At 59.2% G+C, this 17,026-nt stretch overlaps 1 protein-coding gene across 1 annotated transcript in view; it reads left to right on the forward strand.

Moving 5' to 3' along the window:
- Lamc3 (laminin, gamma 3) overlaps positions 1-17,026 on the forward strand; it is a 45,292-nt gene that overhangs the window by 12,734 nt on the left and 15,532 nt on the right. The window contains exons 5-15 of the mRNA XM_013021289.1: positions 985-1,083; positions 2,684-2,820; positions 5,201-5,308; positions 5,625-5,817; positions 5,932-6,050; positions 9,633-9,857; positions 11,627-11,815; positions 13,709-13,954; positions 14,546-14,699; positions 14,971-15,113; positions 15,345-15,523. Of these exons, the coding sequence (XP_012876743.1) occupies positions 985-1,083; positions 2,684-2,820; positions 5,201-5,308; positions 5,625-5,817; positions 5,932-6,050; positions 9,633-9,857; positions 11,627-11,815; positions 13,709-13,954; positions 14,546-14,699; positions 14,971-15,113; positions 15,345-15,523 (1,792 nt within the window). The remainder of the gene's footprint in view (positions 1-984; positions 1,084-2,683; positions 2,821-5,200; positions 5,309-5,624; positions 5,818-5,931; positions 6,051-9,632; positions 9,858-11,626; positions 11,816-13,708; positions 13,955-14,545; positions 14,700-14,970; positions 15,114-15,344; positions 15,524-17,026) is intronic.

Consider the following 17,026-nt stretch of genomic DNA (forward strand, 5'->3'; position numbering starts at 1 on the left):
TGGGTGGATGGATGGATGGATGGATGGATGGGTGGATGGATGGATGGATGGATGGATGGATGGATGGGTGGATGGACAGATGATGGATGGTAGATGGATTAATGGATGGATGGATAGATGATGGATGGGTGTATGGATAGTGGGTATATGGATGGATTAATGGATGATTGGGTAGAAGATGATGGATGGGTGGATGGATGGATGAATGCATGGGTGGATTATAGATGGATGGTGGATGATGAATGGATTGGTGGATGGATGATGGATGGATGGTGAAGGGATAGATGAATAGTGGATGAATGGATGGATGACAGATAGATGGATGATAGGTGGATGGATAATAGATGGGTGATAGATGTATGGATGGATAATGGGTGGATGATGGGTGGATGATAGATGGGAGATGGGTGGATAATGGGTGGATAGGTGGATGGATGATAGATGGATCAGTGGATGGATGATGGATGGGTAGATAGATGAGTGGGAGGATGGATGGGTAGATGATGGGTGGATGGTGGATGGATGGTAGATGGGTGATGAGTGGATGAACGGATGGATGGGTGGATAGGAGGATGGATGATAGATGGAAGGGTGGATGGATGAGTGAGTAGGAAGATGGATGGATGGATGATGGATGATAGATGAGTGGGAGGGTGAATGGGTGGATGATGGGTGGATGAAGGATGAATAGATGGGTGGATGGATGATGGATGAATAGACGGGTGAGGGATGGAAGGAGGCAGGGGTGGATGCACACTGGAGGGGTGGTGCCGGTAGAGGGGTGACTGGCAGGCAGAGGCAGAGGAATCCTGTTCCCGGGTGGACGACTCACTTCCTGGCAGGACTGGGGTAGCGAAGGCGGATGCAGGCCCGGCTGTCCTGCACTGGGCTCCGGGAACGGGGAAGGGCAGGGAGCTTGCCAAGGGCGGGGCTCTCCCTCTGGAGCCTCGCAGGACCCCGGCCCTGACTCTGAGTCTCGGTCAGGCCCTGCATGTGCAGCGCGGCGGGCAGCCTGGGCACCTGCGACCCCCGCAGCGGACACTGTCCCTGCAAGGACAACGTGGAAGGCAACTTGTGCGACAGGTGGGTGAGCCGATCGCTGATCACCCGGAGCTGCTGGGAGAGACCTCGGGGGTCACCAGTGAGGCTCCGGGGCTGAGCAGGTGGGGGGGGATGGGCAGCCCCATCAGCCCACTTCCTTCCTGGACTGCCATGGAGTTGCCCTGCAGGAAGCCCCCCCCAACCCCAGGCTGTAAGGCAGTGTTAACACCCTACCCACATGCCATCGATGCTTCGTGAGCTGAGAAAATCTTTTTCTCCAACTCAGAATACTGAAAATAAAAAGACAGACTGGAAAGAACTGTGTAGCCCAGGCAGAAAGGCAGGGCATGCTGGCCACTACTCTCCCATCTCACCTCAGGGCAGACATAACTAATGGAGCCATGTACTCTTTACAACCTTCCCTCTCACTTCAGGACAGACATAACTAATGGAGCCCCATCCTCAGGGCACACAGTAACCTCAGCATACAACTGAGTTGAGATCTGAGCCATCCGTGCGATCATCAGGCAAAGGTTACAAGGTTCTGGAGGCCGCCAGACAAACCTGGTTTTGCCTCCCAGGGGACACAGCCTCCTCCTGGCTCTGGGTCTGACATCAGAAGGGCTGTGCCACACCAAAGCCGAGCGTCTGGCCCCGAGCCTCGAGTCTCGCTTAACCTGGGCTGCCCAGATCTCCTGTTGGCAGGGTCTAAAAAAAAAAAGCCCCAGAGAGATTGTAAGAACCTAGAAAGAAGCCAGGCGCCGGTGGCTCACGCCTGTCATCCTAGCTACTCAGGAGGCTGAGATCTGAGGATCGCGGTTCAAAGTCAGCCCGGGCAGGAAAGTCCGTGAGACTCTCATCACCAATAAACCACCAGAAAACTGGAAGTGGCGCTGTGGCTCAAGTGGTAGAGCGCTCGCCTTGAGCTGAAGAGCTGAGGGACAGCGCCCAGGCCGAGTTCAAGCCCCACAACCAAAAAAAAAAAAAAACAACCCAGGGGGCTGGGAAGGTGGCTCAGTGGTTGAGTGCTTGCCTTGCATGCGTGAGGCCCTGCGTTTGATTCCTCAGCACCACATAAGCAGAAAAAGAAGTGGCGCTGTTTCTCAAGTGGTAGAGCTGTAGCCTTGAGCTGAAGAGCTGAGGGATAGCGCCCAGGCCCAGAGTTCAGGCCCCATGACTGACCAGGAAAAAAAAAAAAAACAGACAGAGGCTGTCACAGCTGGGAGGAGGGCTGGGAAGATGGCTCAGTGGTAGAGCGCTTGCCTTGCATGCATGAGGCCCTGGGTTCGATTCCCCAGCACCACATAAGCAAAAAGAAAAAACGCCGGAAGTGACACTGTAGCTCAAGTGGTAGAGCGCTCGCCTTGAGCTGAAGAGCTGAGGGACAACACCCAGGCCCAGAGTTCACGCCCCACGACTGACAAAACAAAAAACAAAAAAACAACCACATCTGGGAGGAGGCTGGAGCTTGTGAGTTCCTGGACATGAGGCCAGCACGGGGGGCGCCGGGTTGCTCTCATGCCCCTTCTGCCATTCCCAAAGGGAAGCGTTCATTTCAGCTGCCCCCCCCCGCCCCCAGCCCTGGCCCCCCTCTGGCCCCGCATCACCGCGCCCTCGTGGGCTGCTCCTGCCTTCCTTACAGATGCCGCCCGGGCACCTTCAACCTCCAGCCCTACAACCCCACCGGCTGCACCCCCTGCTTCTGCTTTGGCCACTCTACCGTGTGTGCTGTGGCCCCCGGCTTCCAGACCCAGCCCGTCATCTCAGACTTCCGCCAGGGTAAGCAGCCCCTCTGGTGGAGTACTACTCACCTGTGAAGATTAGCGGGGGCCAGCCGCTCACATATAGAATCCTAGCTACTCAGGAGGCTGAGATCTGAGGATCGCAGTTCAAAGCCAGCCCCGGCAGGAAAGTCAGGGAGACGACTCTCACCTCCAATGAACCACCAGAAAACTGGAAGTGGCGCTGTGGCTCAAGTGGTAGAGCGCTCAGCTTGAGCTGAAGAGCTCAGAGACAGTGCTCAGGCCCAGAGTTCAAGCCCCACGACCGACACCAACAACAGAACAAAAAAGATTAGCCGCCTTGATCACCCCCACACTGGGGATTTGGGCCCAGCCCCTTGGTGTCCCTCATTCCCTGAGGCCGCCCGGGGTACCTGAGACCTCCTGAGCACAAAGCCTCTGTGGGGGCTTCCAGGGGCTCAGCCACATCTGCCCCAAATCAGAGCCAGGCCCCACCCAGGACACCCACCTGCGGCCTCTCCTTCGGGAGACTGGACCTGGGCTGGGGCTCCAGGGCCCAGCGTGGGGGGAGCGCGCCCTCTGCTGGAGGCTGTGCAGAAAGCAGCTTGGTGCCAGGGGGGAGCAGTCATGGGTCCCTCTCAGGCCACGCCCACCCCTGTATGACTGCGCTGGTACTGACTCAGGCTTGTGCCTGCGGGGCAGGTGTTCGGCCACGGAGACACCTCTCCAGCCCAACCCCTCCCATCTTTTTTTTTTTTTTTTTTTGCACTGGTGATTGTGAGACATAGTTTTCTGCTGGCCCCATGCCTGGACTGTGATCCCCCAGATCTCAGCCTCCTGAGCAGCAAGGCTTACAGTAGCAAAGGGACACAAATGTGAGAAGCATGTCACTTTGTTTTTTGACGGTCATGGGGCTTGAACTCTGGGCCTGAGCACTGTCCATCAGCTCTTCAGCTCAAGGCTAGCGCTCTACCACTTGAGCCACAGCTCCACTTTCAGCTTTTTCTGCTTATGTGGTGCTGAGGAATCGAACCCAGGGCCTCATGCATGCAAGACAAGCACTCTACCACTGAGCCACCTTCCCAGCCCCCAAGCACTTTGGGCCTGGTACATTAGGGTCTGGCTTAGCTCCTCAGCCCCGTGTGTCATCATCAGTGGGACGGCATGCGCCATGCAGCCCTGGCGGCTGCGCAAATCGCTCCTGATACAAGAAAGAGGTCATTTGCCAGGCTTGGCAGCTGACACCTGCAGTCCCGGCTGCTCAGGAAGTGAAGATTAGGAGGGCTGTGGCGCAAGGACAGCCTGGGCAAAAGCAAGACCCTCATCTCAGCCAGACTTGGCAGAGCACTTCGTGTCTGTGGCCCAGCTGCTGGGAGATGGAGGGAGGAGGATCAGGGTCCAAGGCTGGTAGGGCAAAAAGCTTCCCTATCTGAGAAACTAAAGCAAAAAGGTGAGCGGGTGTGGTGGCTCACGCCTCTAATCCTAGCTACTTAGGAGGCTGAGATCTGAGGATCATGGTTCAAAGCCAGCCTGGGAAAGTTTCCTAGGGACTTCCTTGAGTCCAGGAGACTCTTATCTCCCATGAACCACCAGAAAAGCGGAAGTGGTGCTGTGGCTCAAGTGGTAGAGCATTAGCCTTGAGTTAAAGAGCTGAGGGACAGCGCCCAGGCCCAGAGTTCAAGCCCCACGACTGGCAAAAAGAAAAAAAAAAGAAAAAGGTTCAGGCTCAGAAACTTTAAGTAACTTCCCAGAGTCACACAGCCCTGGGAGCCTCAGCGAGCACTGAGGCTCCTCCTTGCTGACGGCCCCCTTTTCCCCTCCCCCTCTCCCGGGAGGGTGCCACAGTGGCCTGGAGGCACCGGCTCTGGGCCAAGCTGAGACCAGGGACCAGAGGCCTGGGTTTCCATCCTGACTGGGCCCTCCCGGGGCACAGGGATGCTGATACTTGTACCTGGAAGGAGAGAAAGCTCCAAACACTGGGTCAGGTCTGGTGTTTTCCTTAGAGGTGAATGACCCCAGGTCTCAAGGCTTGCATCTTCATGTGGACTCAGAACCCTTCTGAGGCTGAGTGTGGTGGCTCACACCTGTAATCCCAGCTACTCGGGAGGCAGAAACCAAGAAAATCATGGTCATAGGCCAGCTTGGGCAGAAAAAAACAAAAGCTATTGAGACTCTATCTCAACCAATAAGCTTGGTGTGGCCCTATACTCCTGTCATCCCAGCTAGTAGAATCATGGTTCAGGCCAGCGTAGGTATCAAAGCAAGAGACTATCTGGAAAATGAAGTGAAAAGGTACAAGCATGAAGCCCAAAGTCGGCTGGGGGAGCCGAGCCGAGCCGGCGGACGCCCGAGTTCCCACTGCGGGGCCTCCTCCCTCCCTCACGCGGCTCACACTCCTGTTCTGTGCTTCTGCCTAGGAGCGGACGGCTGGCGGGCCACGGGCAGCGGGGGTTCGGAGCGGTCCCCACGATGGAGTCCCAGTGGGGTGCTCTTGGGCCCCGGAGACGAGGAGCTCAGGGCACCAGGTATCTGTGCCTGGTGGGGTGTGTGGTGACACAGGTGGGGAGGAGGGTTCGAAGCCAGCCCAGGCAGGAAAGTCTGTGAGACTCTTGTCTCCAGTGAACCATCCAAAAGTCAGAAGTGGAGCCATGGCTCAAGTGGTAGAGCACCAGCCTTGAGCAGAAAAGCTCCGAGACAGCGTCCAGGTCAAGTTGAAGTGCCAAGGATGAGTGAGCGCACACACACACACACACAGACACACACACAGACACACACACACAGACACACACACACACACCTCAGCGTGGTGGAGATCCTCACACGCTCCCCTCTGGCCTCCAGAGCGGTTCCTGGGGGACCAGCGGCTCAGCTACGGGCAGCCGCTCACACTGACCCTCCGCGTCCCCCCCGGGGCACCCCCACCCCCCGTGCGGCTGAAGCTGGGAGGAGCCGGCCTGGCCCTGGCCCTGAAACCCTCCAGCTCCTCTGGACCCCCGGGGGCCGGACAGCCGGGGCTGCTGCAGCTCCACTTCCTGTAAGTGTGCCCGCCCTTGGCCTGGGCCGGGGTGGGCAGCGTGCTCTCCCGGGGCGGGCACTGGGCCCAGCCCCTGCGTGGGGGGGACTTCAGCACCCATGGCTTCCCCTCCAGCCTGCAGGAGACGTCTGAGGACGCCGGCCCCCCACTGCCTGCCTTCCACTTCCAGAGGCTGCTCACCAACCTGACCGTCCTGGGCATCCGGGCCAGCGGCCAAGGCACGAGCACTTCCGGTCAGTAAGATGGCAGCCAGCCTGGCCCTGGCTGGCCTCCGTTGTGTATGGCCATGAAACCCCCTGAAGTGGCCATGAGGCTCAGATCAGCACACAGCCATGGCATGGGGCGGTGGCCGGGGACAGAGCTAGGGTCGGGCCATGGGGGCGGGGGGGGGAGGGGGGCAGGCAGGGGGGTCAGCCTGCGGCAAGGACTGACTGTTAGGTCCAGCACCGACGGCTCTGTGCCCACATTGCCCCCTCCTGGTCACTGGGGGTATTGCATCCCAGCCACCCTGGAGCAGAACTCCTTTGTCAGTTCCCAAAGGATCAGTGAAGGTGCTTGATGTGGATGACCTTTGACCTGTCCATGGTTATGGACCGCCCCCCCCCGCCCCTGTGTGCACAAGTACACACCTGTAAACCCACTACATGAGAAGCATAAATGGAGAATTGTAGTCCAGGCAGGCCTAGGTTGAAATGGGAAACTCTACCTCAAAAATAGCCAAAAACCAGCCAGACACAGTGGTTAAAGCCTGTCATCCTAGCTACTCAGGAGGCCGAGATTGGGAGACAGAAACGTTGGTGGACTCCAGCTCCACCAAAGACCACAGGTGGTGGTCAGGCACAGAGCCACCCCCTGGCTTGAAAAGAATCCATTTCAGGGCTGGGAAGGTGGCTCAGTGGTAGAGCGCTTGCCTTGCATGCATGAGGCCCTGGGTTCGATTCCTCAGCACCACATAAGCAAACAGAAAAAAGCCAGAAGTGGCGCTGTGGCTCAAGTGGTAGAGCGCTAGCCTTGAGCTGAAGAGCTGAGAGACAGTAACCAGGCCCAGAGTTCAGGCCCCACGACCGGACCCCTCTCTCCCCCCAGAAAAAAAAAAAGAAAAAAGAAAAAAATCAATTTCAGAGGGGACTGGCGGAGTGATTTGTGATAGAGTGCCTACTTTGCCAACAGGAGGCTCTGAGTTCAAAGCCCAGCACCACCCCCTAACAAATTCAGATACCTCGTTCCTGTGTGTAAGGTGAAGTAGAAGGCTGAGTGTGGTGATTCATACCTGGAATCCCAGCAACTTAGAGGGCAAATAACTAAATGGAAAGGGCTGGTGGGTGGGACTCCTGTGGCTCACCCCCTCCTAGGTACCAGGATCTGAGAAGACAGACCAGGCAGACAAACACTTGAGACTCTCAGCTCCAATTAACCAGCAAAAACAAGAAACTGGGGTGTGGTTCAAGTGGTAGTGTTTCACAGGAACTAGATCAGCGAGATGCAGAGAAGCTACATTGTGAGAGTCTTTATTTGAAAGTCGGTGACTGTGGTCTCCTGTCCCAAAGACCTGCAGCCCCAAGTGCAGTTATTACAGAACTTACAAGCCAAAAAAAAAAAAAAATGCCCACACCCAGGGGCTGGGAAGGTGGCTCAGTGGTAGAGTGTTTGCTTAGCAGGTATGAAGCCCTGGGTTTGATTCCTCGGTACCACATACACAGAAAAAGGCTGAAAGTAGTGCTGTGGCTCAAGTGACAGAGCACTAACCTTGAGCAAAAGAAGCTCAGGGACGGCGCCCAGGCCCTGAGTTGAAGCCCTAGGACTGGCCAAAAAGAAAAAAATACACACCAAGGCAGACATCACATGGTCTAGGGACTAGCAAAGCTTCTTCTACGGGAGAAAGTTATCTAGGAGGAGCAATCTAGGACAACCAAGGATAATTGTTCTCTGGGACAAAACTTTCCTGGTGCTAAACAACTGGAAAGAGCACCACCTCGGGGCTGCTTACCCACCCACCACAGAGAGTCCTCTGGAGTACTGGGAACGGGGTGGAAATTCCCCAGCATCTGTTAAGACGCCAATGGCGATGAGCGCAAGATGGCGGTACTTAGATCATCCAGGATCCATATTTCAGTAGAACACCCAGTGTGAGCCTCCAAGCTGGGTCCGGGTGTTTACAGTGGACAGTTCTCCCTGTGGGTCTCCTGCAGGGTGCTTGGCAGTCACATGACCGATGTCTGCTAATGCCTCTGCTAGCATTTGTTACAAGGGGTTGGGGTTAGCCCGGAGCTCTCTGTGTGCGTGCATGTGGATGTGTGTGCGTGCGCGTGCGCACACGCTATTCCTGGGGCTTGAATTCAGGGCAGAGGTATTGTCCCTTAGCTTTTTGGCTCAAGGCTGGCACTCTACCACTTGAGCCACGCCTTCATGTCCAGCTTTCTGCTGGCTAGTTGGGCCCTCTGCGCCTCTACCGTGCACTGTCAGCAGAGATCCCCCGTCTGTACTCCCAGGATCCACGCTGGATTTTCAGATGTCAGCGTGTTCTCATTGGCTGGGGTGGGAAGCACTTGCTGTCCAAGAGGTTTCACATCTCCGTGTCCATTCGCTGCTCTCGCATCCAGGCCCCTCTGTGAAGAATGCACTTCTCAGAATCAAGGCCTCTTGTAGCACCTAGAACTTTGGGGACCACCTGAAGCTTTGCCTGCAGGTAGCACGTGGCTCTGAGTACCCTCCAAGCTCTGGCACCCCCTTTCTCCCTTAGTTTTTGGTCTGTGATGCTCCCCCCTCAGAACTATGCAGATGATTCACTGTGGTTTGCGCTTGGAGGGTTTTGGTGGTGGTGGTCCTGGGGCTGGTCCTCAGGGCCAGGCGCTGTCGCTGAATTTTCTTGCTCAAGGCTAGTGATATCATTTTGAGCCACAGCTCTACTTACAGTTTTTGGAGAGGTTAATTGGAGATAAGAGTCTCCTGGGGACTTTTCTGCCTGGATTGGCTACGAACTGCGATGCTCACAGCTCAGGCTCCTGCGTAGCTAGGATCACAGGCGTGAGCCACCGATGTCCTTCTCATATTCTTTTGTTGTTGGCGTCAGGGCCTGGGTGCTGTCCCCTGAGCTCTGTTTGCTCAAGGCTAGTGCTCTACCACTTTGAGCCACCATGCCATTTCCAGTTTTCTAGTGATTAATTGCAGATAAGAGTTTCATGGATTTGCCCACTGGGGCTCACAGTGCTCAGATCTCAGTCTCCAATGTTGCTCTGTTTACAGACATGAGCCACCAGTGCCCAGAACCACAGATTAAGATAATCCAAGACGGGATGTTGTCCACAAAATTATGTCTGTCTGCTGTCTGTCTATCTTCTATCTGTCTCTGTCCATCTGTTTGTCTGTCTTTGTTTCTCTGTCTCTGTCTCTCTCTCTCTCTTTTGGGCTGGTATGAGGGCTTAGACTCAGGCTGGCACTGTTACTGAGCTTTGTCTCTCAAGGCTAGCTTCTCTACCACTTGAGCCACAGTTCCGCTTCCCATGGACTTTTCTCTCGGGGCTGGCTTCAAACTATGATCCTCAGATCTCAGCCTCCGAGCATGAGCCACTGGCTTTCCCTCTCCTCCTCTTCTCTCCCCTCCCCTTTTCTTCACTTCTCTTCCCCCTCCTTTCCTCTCTTCCCCTCCTCTTCCAGCAACTTCTGTGGATGGAAGCCAGGGACTGGAATGCTAAGCACATGCTCATCCGCTGGGCCACGCCGCAGCCCCGTGTCTGTCCTTGTGCTGCCCCTTGCTCTGACGATGGATTCTCGGGCTGCGTGTCACCCATGCCCACGGGCCCCCCCTTGTGCTGCAGGCCAAGTGTTCCTGACGGAAGTCCAGCTCCCATCTGTGCAGCCCGGGCCCGGGCCTGCTCCGCCGGCCGCCTGGGTAGAGGCTTGCTCCTGTCCCCGGGGCTACACGGGCCAGTTCTGCGAGTCCTGTGCTCCGGGATACAAAAGGGAGACGCCCCAGGGGGGGCCCTACACCCGCTGTGTCCCCTGCACCTGTAACCAGCATGGCACCTGCAACCCCAACACAGGTGAGTCCCCCAAAACCTAGCAAATGGCTCCACTGGCCCCAGCATCAGCCTGGCACGGCACCGCGCCCCTGGCACCGGTGTGTGGACTCGCCGTCCTCATCCCATGTCCAGCCCCTGGCGCTGCCACACAGCTGTGAGGGAGGGCAGAAGCTCCTGGGCGTCACCCCAGAGCCACCAACCTGCCACGCTTACCCCCAACCCGTGGACAGTGCTCACACCGCCTTGAGGACCAGGCTACACGGAGGGCAGGAGACACCAGGCCCAGGCTGCCGCTAGCTGGCGAGCTTGGGGTATCAGCCTGGGAATGTGGGGGCACAAGTCCTTTCAGGGCCTGGGGAGATCATGTGACACTACCACCCCTCTTCCTGGTGGGCTCTGCTTCCCCTCCGGCTCCGCAGACCCCGTCTCCTGAGTTGCAGGGAGGCTGCATGGCCACCAGGTGGCAGAGCTGTGCCTTCCACCAGCCAGAGCACGCTGGTCACTACCAGCGCTGGTCTCCACCTGCAGAGGAGTCCACTGATAGAGACGCGGCCAGGAGGGAGGGTGGGCAGGACACAGGCTTCTCTCCACCTCTTGCACCTTGGCCTTTCACACCAAGTCACTTGCTGCTTTCCGAGAGCAGATGGAGTCTCTGGTACTCCCAGCCCAGGAGAGGCCTCCCTTGCTGTACCTGTGTCAGACATCACCAGTGGAGCCCAGAGGAGGCCTCCCTTCCTATGCCCATGGCAAGCATCACCAGTGGAGCCCAGAGGAGGCCTCATCATCTTTCCCAGACAGTGCTCAGGCAGCCTGTACAGCAGAATGCAGCGCATCCTCTCTCATGAGATGAGACACTTATTTTTTGTGTGTTGTTTCTGTCCTCAGAGCCTCTGGCTCTGCCATGGCCACCTGCCCTGTAGATAAGCCTTCATGTGTACAATGAGAGCAGCTAGGACCAGGATTGAGCCCTGAGTGCCAACCTCTTGGCTGCACCCTTGCTTGTTCAAGGCCCTGGCCCCTCTGTCCGCCTCAGCCCTGGGTGCTGGGTGCTGCACTGGTGGCTCAGGCAGCCCCACAGTGGGCCTCCCTGCTGGGCACCCCAGGCTCTAAGCAGATGCCAGGTGCTACAGGACTGGAGAAAGGGGGTGCAGAATCCTCTCTCTTCAGACACCAGGCAGGCTCTGATACCCAGCACAAAGGACGGGTGAGCTCTGCCGGCAAGCAGGGGCCGGATGCCAGGGTCTGTGCTCGGGGAGGGGAGGGGTTCCCTGTCTCCCCCTTGTTAGGAGGACAGCAAGAACAAGGGCACCTGTTGGCTCAGAGAAAGGTTTGGCGCACAGACTATTAGTGACAGTAGAAATATTGCTAGGTGTCCGTGTCATCCTAGCTACTCAGGAGGCTGAGAGCTGAGGATCTCGGTTCAAAGCCAGCCCTGGCAGGAAAGGCTGTGAGACTCTTATCTCCACTAAACCACTCAAAAACTGGAAGTGGCGCTGTGGCTCAAGTGCTAGAGAGCTCGCCTTGAGCTGAAGAGCTGAGGGACAGCGCCCAGGCCCAGAGTTCAAAGAAAGAAGGAAATATTAGCCACGTGTGTCAGGAATGTGTGGTACCTTGAACACAGGGGTCAACGGCACTGGTATCCCTGTTTTGTAGGGGAGGGGAGGGCAGGGGGAGGGCGGAGAGGTTGGGGAGGGGTGGGGAGAGGGCCGTGCGCTCCCACTCCAGGCCCGCCGGCCCGGGGGACTTCCCGGCGGAGGTGGCACTGGGCTGGTGCTGGTCTCACCCTTCAGGGGTCTGCCTGTGCGGCCGCCACACCGAGGGCCCCTCCTGCGAGCGCTGCGCGCCGGGCTTCCACGGCAACGCCTTCACCGGCCGAGCGGACGCCTGCCAGCCCTGCCCATGCCCCGGACGGTCGGCCTGCACCACCGTCCCAGACAGCGGGGAGGTGGTGTGCACCCACTGCCCCCCGGGCCAGAGAGGTGAGCGCTTTGTGGGCAGGTTGGGGGGGCCGCCCGGTGCTCCGCCCCTGCCCTGGGTCCAGGGGTGACGTCCTCAGTTTCGTTTCTGGCACGTGGGAAAGGAGCCCAGTTTAGGGGTGGTAGGCATGACTTCTGGTGGCCCCGAGCCCCCCAGTCACGGCCCCCCGGCCTGAGCATGAGTGGGTGAGCTGTGAGGAGGCCCCGCAGAGCCTGGAGTGGTGGCCTGAGGTGGAGACGAGGCCTCCATGCTCCCGCTGTGTCCCTGAGGTCCTGACGCATGGCCGACGCCTGAAACCAACCACGGTGGAACTTCTGTTAAGCTTTTAAAACACGCCCTCCAGCCGGGCGCTCGTGGCTCGTGCCGGGATCCTAGCTCCCCAGCAGGCCGGGAGCTGAGGATTGCAGCGGCAGGCAGGGCTGAAAAGTCCCTGACACCCTCCTCTCCAGTGAAACAGCAAAAAGCCGGAAGTGGAGCTGTGGCTCAAGTGGTAGCGGGCTGGCCTGGAAGGAGAAGGCTCAGGGACAGCACCCAGGCCCTGAGTTCAAGCCCCAGTCCCTGCACACACACACGCGCGCGCGCACACACACACCCAGGAACCCAACAGCATAGGCAAGCGAGGCAACCCACCCTACTTTTGCTGTTGTCACTCCGGTCCTGTGTGGCTCTTGGAGCCCGGAAGGCTCTGCTCTGTGTGGATTTGTGCAGAGATGGACCTGTGTGCAGACAGGCTGACACCGTGCCGTACAAGTTGGAGTTCAGCTTCTGAGTCCACGCTGGGTCCTCCAGCTGCCACCACACCCCACAGCTCCCACAGCGGCCAGAGGCTGGAAGGGGCCGCAGTGGCCCTGCTCAGCCAGGGCAGGGAAGGCATCCACGTGACCCCGAATGACCCACTCGAGGGACTTCAGAAAGCTCAAGAAATGGGAGGCAAAGGGGACGCGAGGATGGGGGAGGGGAGGGGGAGGAGGGAGGAAGAGGATGGTGATGAGGAAGAGGGTGAGGGGTGAGGAGGAGGGCGGTGGGGGGAAGGTGATGGCGTTGGTAGGGAGGAGTGGGGACATGAAGCTGCTCAGCATGGTTAGGTGAAGGCAGGACAGTGACTAAGCGGAGCAGAGGAGGAAGACGCCCTCCATGGTGGCCAGATGACTCCGAGGGAGAGAGGCTGGTGAGGAGGATGCTGATGGAGACAATGAGGATGGTGGCCTGGGTAGCAAGGAGGAGGCGGCGGCATCTACTGTGCCTTTTCCGTGGTCCTGCGAGGTCATTGTCTAGTCCTCCACTTTACAGACAAGCATACTGTGTCCGGAGAGGCCCTGTGGCCTGCCGAGGGCGGGCAGCCGCACTCAGATCCTGTGTGGGAACCTGGAGGAGACTCAGGAACTGGCTCAGTGTCAGGCCAGGCCGTCAGGGAGGGGGGCTGCAGGAGGCACTGGTGACCATGTCATCTCCAGGGAGTCCTGCAGGGGGCGCTGGTGAGCCTGCCACCCCCAGGGAGTCCTGCAGGGGGCGCTGGTGAGCATGCCACCCCAGGGAGTCCTGCAGGGGGCGCTGGTGCGCCTGCCACCCCCAGGGAGTCCTGCAGGGGGCGCTGGTGAGCCTGCCACCCCCAGGGAGTCCTGCAGGGGGCGCTGGTGAGCATGCCACCCCCAGGGAGTCCTGCAGGGGGCGCTGGTGAGCATGCCATCCCCAGGGAGTCCTGCAGGGGGCGCTGGTGAGCATGCCACCCCCAGGGAGTCCTGCAGGGGGCACTGGTGACCATGTCATCCCCAGGGAGTCCTGCAGGGGGCGCTGGTGAGCATGCCACCCCCAGGGAGTCCTGCAGGGGTGCAGCCAGGCCTCCCCCAGGGTACGCTGGTGGCCACCTCTCCTCACCCCTGCTCCCTCCATCACAGGGCGGCGCTGCGAGCAGTGTGAGGATGGGTTTTTTGGAGACCCTCTGGGAGGCCGTGGGGCCCCCCAGCCCTGCCGCCCGTGCCCATGCAGCGGGAACGTGGACCCCAACGCCGTGGGCAACTGTGACCCCCAGTCCGGCCGCTGCCTGCGCTGCCTGCACAACACCACGGGCCCCCGCTGCGAGCGCTGTCGGGAAGGCTTCTACGGGAGCGCCCTGGCCCTGCGGCCAGCCGACAAATGCACCCGTGAGTGCCCAGCACCCCAGCCACGGGGGGCGGGGGGCTGGAGTGGGGGTCCTTAGTCTTGTCCTGTCCCATGACCCAGATCAAGTGGCTGAAGACGCCACCAGAACCAGCTAGCCGCTCAGCACCGCTGTGCAGCCCTGCTCAGGTCCCTCTCCTTCTCTGTCTCCTGGACAGAGACTGATGTGTTAGAAGCTCCGATCCCCGACTCTTCCTCTTCTGTGCTCTGGTGACATGCTCTTCCCATGGAAGCGGAGTGGGAATCTGGGATCCCAGCTGTCTTTTTCACTGAAGGCTGGCGCTCTACTACTTGAGCCACAGCTCTACTTCTGGCTTTTGGTGGTTCGTTGGAGATAGAGTCTCATGGACTTTCCTGCCCAGGCTGGCTTTGAACTGTGATCCTCAGATCTCAGCCTCCTGAGTAGCAGGGTTTGCACAGCTGCACAGCTTGGCTGTCTCTTTAGCTGGGTCTTTACCCCTTCTTCAGGAAGGGTTGAGGAACCTGGGCTCCCCCAGCTTCTTGGCCTCTGCTGGACCCTAAATGTTAAGCAAATGCGCGGGAGAATCTCCTAAAGCCTTTCCTGCACCCCATAGCCTGCAGCTGCCATCCAGGGGGCTCCGCCAGCGAGCTGAGACCCTGCCACCCGGTGACCGGTCAGTGCACCTGCCTGTCTCATGTGACCGGAAGGGACTGTGGTCACTGCCGCCCTGGTTTTTACGACCTCCAGCCGGGGAGAGGCTGCCAAAGGTGAGCGCCAGACCGGGGTGGGGGGCCACCACTGGCTGGCTTCTCTTTTGGGAAGTGCCCACAGATGGGCAGCCTGGGGGAACAGTGGTGGACTCGAGGGAAAAGACCAAGGGAGGCAAACAGGTTTGTCCCTTGTAGGACTTCCCAGAGCCTTTGGTGTGCTCACACGCTCTGGCGTGTCCGCCAAGGCCCTGGGTGTTCGGTGTCCGTGGCCTGAGCTGGGCCGGGCGTGGCCGCGGCAGCTCACGCCCGGTTCTCCCCACGCACACAGCTGCAAGTGTCACCCACTGGGCTCCCAGGAGAATCGGTGTCACCCTGAAACGGGCCAGTGCCCCTGCCGCCCGGGGGTCACCGGCCAGGCCTGCGACAGGTGCCAGCTGGGCTTCTTCAGCTTTTCTGCCAAGGGCTGCCGGGGTAAGCGAGCAAGGCTCTCCCGGGGGCGCCCGCCTTTCCTGAGCTCAGGTCTGGGGGACACTGAAGTGTGGCCATCTCCACTCTGATCTGCTGGGAGGCCCCAGGGAAGGGCCGAGGACTCTGCTCTTGGGGCCATGGGATTCTGGGGGTCCCCCAAGGTATCCGGGAGCAGGGCGGGTGTCAGGGCAGGACAGCCCTGGAGACACTCAGCCCCTCCCCCCCCCCCCGCAGCTTGCAGGTGCTCCCCGCTGGGCGCCGCCTCCGCCCAGTGCCACGAGAACAGCACGTGCGTGTGCAGGCCCGGCTTCGCGGGCTACAAGTGTGACCGCTGCCAAAGCAACTTCTTCCTCACGGCAGACGGCAGCCACTGCCAGGAGTGCCCGGCCTGCTACGCCCTGGTGGAGGAGGGGGTGAGCTGCCCGGGCCGCCCCGCCTTGCCCTGCGTTCCACGCGCCCCTTCTGTGAGCGCCAGCCCCGGGCGGGACTCGGAGGCCAGCATGCTCAGCCACAGCCCCTGGCCTCCTGTGCCTGCCGGCAACCTCCCACTGCTGCCCACCCGCCACCTCTCTCCTTCCTCAGCCCTTCTCCCCTCCACCTGCCGAGCTGGCCCACCCAGCCTCTGGGCTCTTCCCCATTCCCAGTGGGCAGGACTAAGGGAGGTCCTGACCTCCTGGGCCTTCTGAGTTCAGTGGGGATGAGGTGATGGAGGACACCTCACAGGGAGGAGACACCATTCCGGATGCAAACCACTGTTTTGTTGGTCATGGGTCTCGAACTCTGGGCCTGGGCACTGTCCCTGCGCTCTTTAGCTCAAGGCGAGCACTCTACCACTTGAGCCACAGCGCCACTTCTGATTTTCTGGTGGTTTATTGGAGATAAGAGTCTCGAGAACTTTCCTGCCCAGGCTGACTTTGAACCACGATCCTCAGATCTCAGCCTCCTAAGTAGCTAGGATGAAGGCATGAGCCACTGAAGCCCAGCACATACAGCATTTTGAGCAAGAGGAGGGAGGGACCAGATTCAGGAGTTTGAGCCTGGCCCCCACCCATGGACTCTTCCCCCGGCCCTGCCCCACCCCAGGGCTGTCCTGTGCATGGCGTGGTTTGCTTCCGTGCCCTCTTCCTAATCTGTATCAGAGGTATCTTGGTTCCCCGGCCCCTTCTAGGGCTCCGGTGGGCTTCCAGGATGCAGGGTGCTGTAGAGACAAGGTGCTGTGTGCTGAGTGCTAGTGCCACCCGCAGGGGTGAGCGCAGCCCTGCAGCAGCCCTGAGACTTTGCAGAGCGAGCTTATTTGCACAACTTGCATCAGGAGCTGACCCCCTCCTGTGTGCCTGAGCAGATTCAGGGCAGATTTTGCCACGGAGAAAGGGAGGGGGGGCTTAGGTTTATCAGAGGAGTCAGGACTCTGCGGCCTGGCCCTCGCTAAGGCCCTTGTTTGAGCCGGGCTGTGGCAGGCATCTACTGCTGGGCAGACTGCTGTGTGCCCCACTCCTGTGGTTGCCGTGTGTGTGGTTAGAAGCTGGGGTTCGGAGCCGGGCACTAGTGGCTTATTCCTGTAAGCCTAGCTACTCAGGAGGCTGAGATCTGAGGTTCAAAGCCAGCCTGGGCAGGAAAAGTCCGTGAGACTCTGATCATCAGGTAACCGCCAGAAAACCAGAAGTGGTGCTGTGGCTCAAACTGGTAGAGCGCTCGCCTTGAGCCAAAGAAGGGACAGCGCCCAGTTCTTGAGTTCACATGACTGACCAAAATAAAAAGAGTGTAAGGCCCTGAGTTCAAGTCCCAGCATCAGCAAGCAGGGGCTCGGGACAAAGCGTGGCAGACTCATGGGTGCCCGTGGCAGCCGCTGCGCCTCAAGTGTCCGTCTGTGGAGGGCTGAGAAAGGAAGAAGGGAGGCAAGGGGGGAGGGGCTCGGC

This window comes from Dipodomys ordii, unplaced genomic scaffold, assembly GCF_000151885.1.
Source record: "Dipodomys ordii isolate 6190 unplaced genomic scaffold, Dord_2.0 Scaffold55, whole genome shotgun sequence".
NCBI classification, from domain to species: Eukaryota; Metazoa; Chordata; class Mammalia; order Rodentia; family Heteromyidae; genus Dipodomys; species Dipodomys ordii.